Genomic DNA, 12275 nt, shown 5'->3' on the forward strand with positions numbered 1-12275 from the left:
AAGTGAGCAAGTGCTTCCAATGTAGAAAACATGCAAAAACAAATAGCACACACATATATATGTACATTTCACAAACGCACATTGCAAAACTGCATTTGGGAGGACATCATTCTCCTTTGTGGCTAGAAATACTCTTCCTACAGAGCTAATTGCATGCACTAACTTAAACTCATTCTCACGCTTAGCAAAGCATTGATTGTTAACAAAGCAGACTTGCTTCCACCAGTGAATTGATGTGCTAAATTTTATGGCTACATTTGTCTGTATATTTTTATGACTTTATGTATCTGTATTGTAGGCTATACTGTAAATACTTTGTATTTTATTGTGCCATCTACCTGGGACTACGGGCGGAAACTAGCAATTTGCTACAACCTGGCACAAGACATTTATAATGTTTTTTTGTGCACTGACCCTGTTCAAATAAATAAATTACAAGTACAACTACCACATGTCAGTGCTTTGTTGGATTCCGAAATGTCACGGGTCGGCCGCACCACGCCATTGCCACTTGCGGCTATATTTTTTACATGTCTTTTGACCGAGTGGCTGTAATTTAGTGCTCATGGCGTATGAAAAGCGACTTCAAATCTGTCTAAAACTTGATTGTGAGGACAACTCCTGCGGTACGTTATGAGCACAGCGCGTTCACGCGCAAAGAAAACCAGTAGGTGGAGAAACCACAAGGCGCACAGCACCGGTAACCAGTTATTCATACCGTTGGAGATTATTGCCCACTTTTTCCTCGCCATGACTGGTTCAATCCTGACACGTGCCACATTTATGGTATATTTAAGTCTACTGAATGTCATAAAAGAAATCCAACTTCTCCACGTCGACTTCACTACGGTAAGTTGACTGCCTCACTTTGTTGTCAGCCGGCAGCCTTTAATAGAGCATCAGGAAACGTAGGCTAAAAACACGAGCGCACTGTAGCCTACTAGCTCCCTTAACTGAAAATGTAATGCGTGCAACTTTAAATAGGCTATGCGTAGGCTTCGACGGCACTGCCATGCGCTACAACTAACATTACTTGGAACAGGCTATAGCTTAGACGCTAACGTTACTTGTGTTGACATTACATGATTGAGAAGAACTGTGTATAGAGATAAGCAAGTTGGCCTTGGTCCAGAAACATAAGACAGGATGCTCGAGACAGTGCACAGCGCAGGAAACCGACATCAAGCGATAACAAAGCAGAAACTTTCCTGCTCATCTACACTCTATGTTTGCATAGCAGTTTTACATCTGTAACATTACACAGACATTACATTACATGGGTTGGCATCGGAACCTTTGTTACTGTGGCTGAGAATGAATACAATATGTGTGTGTGGTGTGGTTGGCACATGGATTTTTGTTTTGTTTTTATCAAATTGACTGTTTTTATCAAAATGAAACTTTGCAATCACTGACCTTCAGGATTTCAGTCATGTTAACTTTAGCCTACATGAAAATAGGACCAGAAGGTCAAATAATTTTTATTTTTTTCTATCCCACACAGAATGCGGAAGATCCTGGTAAGTTTAATTGGGGGGCCAAACTTTTTGTTGTTGTTCTTCTTCTTCTTGATTGCCAAGCGGGAAAGCTGCAAAGGCACTTGGGCAAAAATTTGTAGGGTATTTTTTAACGGTTTCACATTATATCACAGTATTTGTTAATGAATTAAGTTTTGCCTGACTGTTTGTATCCCATTCTACAGTCAGAAGTAATCAGAATAAACATATATCATAAATACATTGAAGTATAGTTTCATATCACAACAGAAAAAGTATAACTGTAAGAAGAAAATTGTACATTGTATTTCTGAATACTGTATTTATTATGACCGCCGTGCAGTGAAGCAGGTATCTTTGGCTGACAGGTCCAAAACTGCATTCAAAACAGAATTTGAAGTGTAGGATCATTATGACACCCTCTCAATGCATGCCAAGTTTTGTGGAATTCCGTTCATGAGGGACCATACAATAAGTAAGGCATAATGCCCGACGAGGTAGCCTGGCGGGCCATCCTATATCATTGACATGTATAGTCTGGCATCGAATCATTCACCTCGCTTAATCCAAGGGGCGGGCAGAGAATTGTCTTTCAAACTGCCTAGGCATGCAATAGGCCAGCGCTACGACCATATCCGTATCCGGTCGGCAAAACGGCAAATACATCCTTCTTCGAAAGGAATGACTTAAGTGCATTGTGTTGATCTACTTTCAAAGAAAAGCACAAGTCCAACTCCTCCAAAGTTGACGCCAACGCCGATTCAAACAACCGCTCTTCGTTTGCCATAGCCACCTTCCTTGTTGTTCACCGTCGCAGGATGTCGTTATCCTGTTAAGCCCGCCTTAAGACTCTCTAACGAAATAGAGCGCTGTGATTGGCCGTCATCCACGGTGTTAAGTCAATAGAAATTCCTATGGTTCGATACTAGACGTACAAGCTGAGCAAATTAATTTGCCGCCGCTAGGGTGCGTCTAGATTTCTAGGCTACCGACGAGGTGTCCATTATCAGAAATAAATGGACGACGCGGAGGCGTGAACTGTCCGACGCGAAGCGGAGGACGGTTGCTTCCGCGAAGTCCATTTATTTCTGATAAAGGACGCATCAAAGGGCATTATCCCGTTTATACCATGGTCACTTACAAAATAAATAAATATGAAATCAATTATTAATACTAAATGAGTTTTAGAGCTAAAATCGTTAGTTTTTTCAGCTGTTTATCGCAATGCTGTGGAATGTTGATAAGTTGATTGTTGATAATGCTGCCTTGGTTACCAACTAGCGTTTGAGCCAGCACAATGATCACTTGTTTGTGTTTATGTTTAAGTTTATTAGCAGACGCAATTTTGTGCAAAAAAACGTAGCCTACATTATGTTAACCAAGGAACCAAATTAAACACACCAGCGAGTTAGCTCGGGAAAGGCCTGGGTAAACTTTGAGAAAACATTTGTGAGAACATTCTCTTGTCCTGTGCTAGCCCAATCCAAGAGAGTAAAGTCAATGGAGATTATCTACAAAGGCTTAGTGGCTAACATATTTCCCAAGAAGGTTCTGGCTTGGGTTGTCTTGCTTTAGCAAGCACACAGTGCTCACACTCAGAACACCACTTTTGCACCTCATGCCACATCTGGGGCCAGTAGCACCTCTGTCATATCAAATCTGTGGTCCTGTCCACCCCCAGATAGCCGTGGTTGTTGTGTAGGCTAGTGAGCACTTCGACTTGCAACACCTTTGGCAGTAAAACCTGCAGCACTGGATCCCTGGAAGGAGGAGCCTGGATTGCTCTGTACAAGGTCCCATCCACTTCCTGTATCTGGGACCACTGCTTTATCAACTGTGGACTTCCCTTGGTTCACTCCACTTGTCTTAAAGGGTATGTGGTCGTCCCTGTCACCAAAACCACAGGTATCAGTCCCTTGCAGGACTTTCAGGTCTCTTTTGATTCAACCAGGGATGGTGTCCACCATACAAGATTCTGTAATCCAAGAGTCTTGGATAGGTCCACTCGAGGCTTGCATGTTGGCTATGGCAAGCGGCAGGGGGACGTCCAGGCCGTGTGACACAGATCGCAAAGTGTTAGTGGGGCTTGTGGGATGCCTAGAAAGGGTATCGACATTGCAATTAGCTGTCCCAGGACAATATTTGATGTTGTAATAAAGAGGGCAAGTTGAGAAACCCAGCACTGTTCCAGAGCGCCCAGTTTCACTGACTGCAGGTATTGGAGGGGATTGTTGTCAGTGTACACGGTGAACGTGTTGCCCAGGAGATACTTGCCATTTTTTTCTGTGATTGCCCACTTGACTGCAAGGAGTTTGAGTTTCATGGCACTATAATTTGACATGTTCCTACGCCATAACCCATCCTTCTCCTGTGACAGAACTGCCCCCAATCCTGCATGGCATGCATCCGTCTCTAAGATAAAGGGACGACTGAAATCGGCATAACATAGGACTGGTGCTTGAACAAGCCATTCTTCAGAAAAAGTTCTGAAGGCAAACCTGAACGTGACTACATTCAATGTTAACTATCCAATATTCAGATGTATGTAATTGAAATGTATGCAAATTAGTGCATAATTAATGAGATATTGTTAAATTACATGCATAAACATATATTTTCAGAAAACTTGTAATGCAAAAAAATATTGTCTCTACATAAACAATCAACTAGTAAAGTTTCATAAGAATATCAAGGAGTTATTTTTTACCCTATTCACCCATTCTATGTTGCCTATGGAGGCCAGTTTTAGGCCGCAAATGCTAATTAGCAGGTTTAAAACTAAAAAATCAGCTAAGTAAATATGATATTCAGAATCAGCACCCAAAAATTAGGCAAAATACCCTCTTTACCAGTGTTTTCTCACATTTGACCCCCAAGTGATAGTAGTCCCAGTCTTAATTATGCATTATAAATTAGGCTATTATAGACAGAGGACTAAAGGCTACTACAGTTAGACATCTCATTCCAAGATCATTTTGTGTGAAGTGAACAAATTATCCCTCACACTCAATTTTTCATAACTCGCCTGTTTACTTAAAGGAACACGCCACCCAATGTCAGTAGTAATATATGTTCTTACGTGGCGATTTTCCAAGCGAATAAACAGGAGAACTACAGTGTTTGGCGCAATAGCACTTGGGAGTACTTCGACCTAGCGTAGTAATATTAATTAACACCTAATTGTAGATCCTATCCACCACAGAGTATAGAATCCATGCTTGATCGACCCCTCAGCCTCCCTCTCCCCTCTGAGTGAGAGAGGCACACACACACACACTAGAGATGCGCTGATGGGCTATTATTTCAACCATAACTGCATAGCAAAACTTATCATCCATCCACCATCCATCAGCACCAACGTTTTTTGACCAATTTTCAAAACAGCACCCGCCCACCATCCGCTGATTGTTTTAATGTATGGGTGATACAGCGCTGCTGACGTGAGGCTAGAAAGCTCTTGTCTGTTCTAGAAAGACTGATCCAATGCAGCAAATATATTAAAAGGCTAAAGTCCTACATTGGCTATGTTGTAGCCTATCCCCAGAATATCAGCAGCAAACTCAGTCTCTGTCTCGCAAAACAGTCTCCAAATAAAACGCACATTGGCATGTTGCCTATTCTGCCAGCTTGTGCAAATAGGCCTATATCATCCAAAATGCTTGATTGCATTGCATTCTCCACATTTTTAGCTACATTTTCATGTACCACATCAGCATTTTTGTTCAGTGAATCTTTTGTAAATTGCTTTTTAGTTTTTTTAGTTTTAAAAGGACGTGCAAAAGTGCAGAAATTTATTTCACAAAATCCAAGACCAAAAACAGACAGACTATGTAACTGGTCACATAGAGGCCAAAATATCATTCTACCGGAAATGTTAATGCGGGCGAAGGAGTGAATAGTTGCAAGTTGAGGCAAGCCCGAAGGTTGCCAACGAGGGCCCGACGCTAATTGTAAAGCTATTTACAAAAGATTCACTGAACAAAAGTGCTGATATGGTACATGAAAATGTAGCTAAAATGTGTAGAATGCAATGCAATCAAGCATTTTGGACGATATACTGTATAGGCACAAAAAGCAAATGCTCGGCAGGCCACCTCCGAACTCTTAACTATCATAATGCGAGAAATTCCCGCACACATTTTACAGCGCTGTCTGATAACGTTAATATAATAATGGAGTGGCCTGAATGCGGGACTATTGACTGGACGGACCAATTTTGACTTTGAACGTAGCCCCATGCAGACACACACACACACACGCGCAGGACCACTTTGCAGGTGTCTCTCTCTCTCTCTCTCTCTCAGCAGGATTTGTCACCGCTGAAGTCAAATTATGCTAGGCCTAGGTGCTTCTACAGTACATCAACCGCTATCGTCAGGAAAGGAAAACAAAAGTTGAGCGATCAGGAAATGTCAGGAATTTTGCAAACAAAGAAGCATGACAGCCTATAACGTTATCCATTTGAGGAACGTTAATCGATTGCAGATGTGAACAGACAGCTACAGTCTTCTGTGCATAGTTGCATGACTGTGACCTTTTCTTTGGTCTTGCTTAAATGCACAGTGGATGTGTTAACCACATAACTCCCAGCAAGGCGCTCAACAGGCAGAAATGATGCTGGGTATGACATGTCTGTTCCCTACAAGCTCCAATAATGAGCTAAGTCCAACCGTTACGCCCCCACGCCAGCAGGGGAGACAATTCCTCTAGTGAGCAGTTGAAGACCCACCCATCGCTTCTGCCAGTAGAACAGCTGATAGGGTAAACAAACAGTCAGTGTGCGGCTCGCCGGCAAATTCAAACAGAAAGGCTAGCCTACAGTTTGGTTAGGCTACTTCACTTTACTTGGATGTAAGATTGTGGTTCATAAACAACACATCCGCGATCGTCGGCGCTCGGTCATTCCTTCTAGAAGAGGGGACCTTGAAACAAGCACTTCCCTTTGCTTGGAGGAATGGTGAGCGTTGGATCATCTAGTGCCAGACGAGTGGTTACTTCATCAGATCGGGCCAGGAGGAGGGACATCTGCCGTCGGAAAATCAGAGCCGCGGTATCCTTCAGCCGTAGCCTACCTACCAGTGTTCACTCGGAGACAAATTGTAGGCGCTACAAACTGGAGTAAGGGTAAGATTTAAAGAATATGCTTTCATTCTTATGTAAGCTATAAGGAAATAAATATGTTAATAGAGACCGATCTTAACCGTACATTTTGTTTTCACAGACTAACCTCGCCTCATAACGAGGCCGTGACCTCCTATTTACTCAGAGCTATGTCTGCAAGTCATGAAGCCATTGCGTGTAAGTAACTTTTACGGTTTTCTCATTCCTTGTTTAATTTTACTGTGACTTAAGTTTTTTATTCATACTACTCTCATTTAATTGTTTTCCAGCTGCCTGTAAGACCTATTACGAGACAGTATGCTATGCAGGAGCTTCAGGTAAACAACCAGACATTGCATATCGCATGCGGAAGCTGTGAAGAGTTCAGCTCGGAGTCGATCAAGAAGAAAGAGAGTAATATCCATTTTTGGTGACTATTTTTCATGCGCATTAGATGTGTTGTTTCCATAGCCCACACAGTGCATCGCGCATTATGATTGTCTTTATTGATTGTTTTTACAGCTGCTGGAAGTGAGACAGACTCCGAAGTAGACTACAAGGCAACGCACCACCGACATCTGCAAAATGGACCGAATTCAGACAGAATACCTCCAGTTACCTACTGCTCCGAGGTGGCAAACAGCCACTTCACGGTGCTGCAGGATTTTGGGCTTCTTGTGAGCTTCCCATTTGTTGTGAGGGGTGATCTCACTTTGTAGCCTTGTGTGTCTGTGCTAATAAAGCTCTTTCTTTGAATAAACATGTTCCTGGCAAATTTTCCTTTCCTCAATAAATTCATTCATGTCCTTGATGGTAATGTAACGTCGGCGCACAAGACATTGCATAGCGTTCTCCCACGCAGGGCATGCTGGGATGCGGGAGCGAACATTTGGGGTTTATGTCTGTATTTCTCCTTAGTTTTGAGTGTAATGTTAGCGTCTTTGTTGTAACATGTTTCCCTTTTAGTTCTCCCTCGTGTGTGATCCTTTTTGTGTGGGGGGCTGCGTCCTCCCCTGTATGTGTAGCGTGTGTGTGTACTTGACCTGCCCCGTGTGTATTGTGTTCTGTGTCGGTGTCCCTGCTCTCGTTCTCAGCTAATAAACCTTTTGATTGGACAGCTGTCTGTGTCGCTATCAAATCGTTACAGTAATAATAGTGTAGGAACCTACATAGGATAACAATGACATGAATATACAACATAATAGCATAGGAATATGAGTATATATATGGGGTTTACATTTATAATGACCCAGGGTGACCAATAGTGACAAATCTGCCAACCAATCATATGATTTTTCTTGTTTAAAAGTAGTGGTTTCATCCAATACTGAGTAAGGAAATTCAAGCTAGGCACGGTTTTGATTCTATTCATTGGCTAATTAAAGTCATTAGCACTCTGTGTGCTTTCCACATACGTCATAGTTCGTTTCTGACAATATGTGGCACAGACAAATGCGACGTTCGCAGGCTGTAAATTGTCGTTAACTGCCGAAAATTAGGGAGATTTCCAGGCATTTACGGGGACGAAAATCCCACTTTTCATGCAGTATCTGTTCCAGAACAAATGTAAAGTTTCTGGTTTCGTATCTGTTCCTAGCAAAACATCAAAGGTTTCTGGTTTTCGTTTTTGTGCTGTGAACCGGTTCAAAGCCTTGATTAAACTACCTATCAACATCCATCAGCATCCATGTCAACTTCAATTACTACCTCGCAACCTCCATAGCAACCTCCATGACTACCCTTGCAACCTACATAGCAACCACTATATATACCATAGTAACCACTATGATTACCCTAGCAACACCCTAACAGCCATCTCAAGTACCCTGGCAACAACCTAGCAACCACTACCATAACGTCACCCTAGCAACAGCTATAGTAACCAACATGATTACCCTAGCAACCAGCATAGCAACCACTTTATATAGTATAAAAAACACCATAACAACCAACACGACTACCCTAGCAACATAAATAGCAAACACTTTATATAGCATAGTAACCACTATGATTACCTTAGCAACACCCTTACAACCATCTCAAATACCCAGGCAACAACCTAGCAAACACTACCATAACATCACCCTAGCAACAGTTATAGCAACCAACATGACTACCCTAGCAACCAGCATAGCAACCACTTTATTTAGCATAGCAACCACCTTGTCTGCCCTAGCGACACCATAGTAACTTTGCATTGTCTGTTTTAGCTACATATGGTATTTTAATTAACATCTTTTTATGCAGATACTAAGAGTTTTTCTTTATTGCTGTAGTGCCACACTTCAGCTACTCATTGGATGTGGTGACCCATAGCTTCTTAATAATGACAGAAGGTGGCCCTGTGGTGAACATCAGGCTATGCTACCGCAACAGGTCTGCTACAACATGTGCGTCACTTGCTCCTCCAGTTGAACATCAGGTGAGGTCTTTTTTGGTAGGTTGATCTTTACCTGTATTTTAATTAGGGGCAGTCGTGGTCTACTGGTTAGGGCTTCGGGCTTGTAACCGGAGGGTTGCCCGTTCGATCCCCGACCAGTAGGAACAGCTGAAGTGCCCTTGAGCAAGGCACCTGACCCCTCATTGCTCCCCGAGCGCCGCTGTAGCAAGGCAGCTCACTGCTCTGGGTTAGTGTGTGCTTCACCTCACTGTGTGTTCACTGTGTGCTCTGTGTGTTCACTAATTCACGGATGGGATAAATGCAGAGACCTGCAGAGGCTGAGAAACCTGATTTACATAATTTACATAATTATATATGCATTCATTTCTTTTCAGATGGATACTACTTATTCCCTCTCTACTAATATCAGTTTTCCATATCTTCTGCCATGTTTGTGCATACAGGTAAGGCATTTAATTTTGTAGTATTACTGTTTGCATCACTGTTAATAGCAGTAGCACAGGGCAATTCCATGGAAAATTACGTTTTTTGTAACATCCATAATGCCAATAAAATGTGATGGTATGGTATGATGTGAATGATTACATGAAATTTGAGCATTTGCTATTTTTGGCTGAAGAATGTACATGAGAATGCACAAAAAATGAATGTTATCATTCACATCATACAAATGCCAAGGCATTTCACTGGCGTTATGGATGTGACAAAAAGTCCATTTTCCGTGGAATTGCCCCACAACAAACACCATCTATTTCCAGCAAAAACTGACTTCTTTACATTGCAAAAAATAAAATCTGACCAAGTGTTCTTATATAATCTTATATTAAAAATCAAAAAATGTATTTGGCATTGTTTTTAGTATGAAGACGCATAAGTGTTCTCTCAAAAGATAATTTTGACTTCATTTAAGAACACTTTGACTTACTTTAAGTAGTCTTATCAAGGCAAATGTATTGAACGCACTGGCAGACAAATTTGCTTGTTTTTGGGACACATTTGATTAATCAACTGGCAGACAAATTTGCTTGTTTTCAGGATGAGACGTCTTAAAAGTAATCAAACTCTTCTAAAATTAAGTTGAATGATTTTACAAAAAAGTGCTAAGTAAGTCTCTTTATACTGAAAACAATACCAACTACATTTTTTGATCTTGATATGAGATTAGACTTGGTTAGATTTTTATTAGATAAGCAGTTTTTGCAGTGTGATTATTGTAGTGCTCTCCTTATCTATTCGCACCCCTGGTAAATTTAAGTAATAAGAACCTAAAATCATCTTTTGCCGATTTACCATAGTCTCAACCAAAACAACGGAAGGAAAAATCCAACCTTGAAGGGAAGCAATTGTATTCTGAGAAAACAAAATACAGTGCCTAAAAATATTCAATCCCCTTGAATATTTTCCCCTTTCATTGCTTTTAGAAATGACATTTTGGTAAATTTGCCCTTTTTTACAATAATTTACAAAAACTCTCTTTAATGTCAAAGTGGAAGAAGATTTCTACAAAGTCTACAAAGTAATACAAAATTACTCTTAACTCTTCAATAGTAGGCTTAGACTATCTCCTAAAACTTCTCCAATCCCAGCAGCTGTCATCCTTACCACCCCCCCCCCCCTTGGGCTCTCATTTTTCATTTTACATCATAACACATGTAAGTCAGAAGGGTATTGTTCTATGTCACACTACGCTTTAATTAATTATTGCCCCTACCTTAAGATAGGCTACTGCCTGTATGGTTCCATATGCCGCCCATATGCTTCTTTCAGTCTAGCCAGGCCACACTAGCCAGTTTTTTGGATCTGCGTTGAATCTACTCGACTAGTACCCTCAAATGGTTCTCTGTTAAATCATGAGCTCATCTAACTGACTTAGGTGTCACAAGCTACACTTTATTGTGTTTTTTTAATACTTGTGCGCTGGAGTACAATGTAGCTCTTCACTTTAATGTGCTAGTTGTGGGTAAGTTAAGTAAACAAACTCTGTAGAGAGACATCTCTGTAGATAAATCAAATTTTTAGAGCTTTTTGTTTGCTAAGATTTTGTGAATTTAAGAGAAATTCATATTCAGAGATTTACTTAACAGTGTACAACTTGTAGTGAAATGTAAACCTGGTTTACTCTATGACTGTGCAAAATGGGAAAGAGTATAAATAAAATGGATAAAATATTAATAATAGTAGTCAGTAGTGACTAAATTAAATAATGAAATAACATGAATACGTATAGATATAAACATACATATACAGTATAGGGGAAAGGAGTCGTGGAGATGCGCTCAGTTGAAAGCACCACTTGTTGCAAGGCATTGCGTTCTTACGTTAGTTAACTTCTAATGGGTGAGTTTGTCACGAGCAAGACTATTATGAACCCAGGTGCAGACACAGAGACAGGAATTGCATGTATCTTTAAAAACAGGCCCAACACACACAGTCAGTTGTCTTGTAGACCAGAGTTTGTGAAATCAGCAACAGTCTACTCACAAAGTAAAGGTAGCCTCGCTACTCACGAAAAGGTAACACAAAAAGTTCCAGTGAAAGTCTGTGTAATCCTCCAGGTCAGAAAGTCCACAAAACGTCAGGCAGAATCAAATCCAAAGACAGTCCAGAGATCGGTAACCAGGAAAATCCAACAATACAAAGAAATAATGTGATATTTTCATGTAATAACTAGGGCTGTCAAAATAACTGATTAATTTCGATTAATTAATTTGAGAAAAAATAACTGATTAAAAAAATTAGTGCAGATGAATCGATTCCGTATGACCTTTGACCCCGAGCCGTTCTAGTCAGTAAAAATTAGACTGTAAAATGAAGGAGAGAGAAGAAAACGTGCTGCCTGAATCATTGATTGGAACATTTACTTTTAAAAAACGGCCTGATGGTGCTGATAAAAAATAAAGTGTTGAAAATAAAGTCCTCTGCAATGTCTGCAGCAAGGATTTGCATATCACCGGAGTTCATCAACTCTGTAGTCGCACATCAATGCAAAGAAATAAGTGTTGACATTGAGGGGCGTGTTAATTTATTTTCATTGTGTCCCCTAGGTTATATCTGTGGCCTGAAATGCCTTGTATGTGAAAAAAAACTTAAGCTAAGCACTTTTGAATTTATTTCCTCAGCATATTAGGGCATATCATAGATTATTATGGCAATTATTTGAACAGTGAAAATAATAATAAAAGAGTCTTTGAACTTTAATGTCACTAATGCTGATTATTAGGGCTGTAATGATTTACGATTCGAAACCGAAATCGCGACATTCATATCCACGATACTGT

At 40.7% G+C, this 12275-nt stretch overlaps 1 protein-coding gene across 3 annotated transcripts in view; it reads left to right on the forward strand.

The window, feature by feature from the left end:
- The first annotated feature begins 667 nt into the window (after positions 1-667).
- The window catches only part of LOC143114389 (interleukin-17 receptor E), an 81135-nt gene continuing 69527 nt past the window's right edge, over positions 668-12275 (forward strand). For 2 of the 3 annotated variants that reach the window (XR_012984909.1, XM_076275963.1), the window contains exons 1-4: positions 668-849; positions 1505-1520; positions 8873-9018; positions 9372-9440. Coding sequence is in view for 2 of the 3 variants with exons in the window: in XM_076275963.1 (XP_076132078.1) it covers positions 751-849; positions 1505-1520; positions 8873-9018; positions 9372-9440 (330 nt within the window). In the remaining variant the exon portion in view is untranslated. Of the gene's footprint in view, positions 850-1504; positions 1521-3177; positions 3370-8872; positions 9019-9371; positions 9441-12275 lie in introns of all 3 variants that reach the window. The other variant, XM_076275965.1, reaches the window with a different exon arrangement.

Source organism: Alosa pseudoharengus, unplaced genomic scaffold, assembly GCF_046254945.1.
Source record: "Alosa pseudoharengus isolate Yale_2024_CS ecotype anadromous, Long Island Sound unplaced genomic scaffold, YU_APseudo_1.1 YU_APseudo_1.1_scf_9, whole genome shotgun sequence".
NCBI lineage: Eukaryota > Metazoa > Chordata > Actinopteri > Clupeiformes > Clupeidae > Alosa > Alosa pseudoharengus.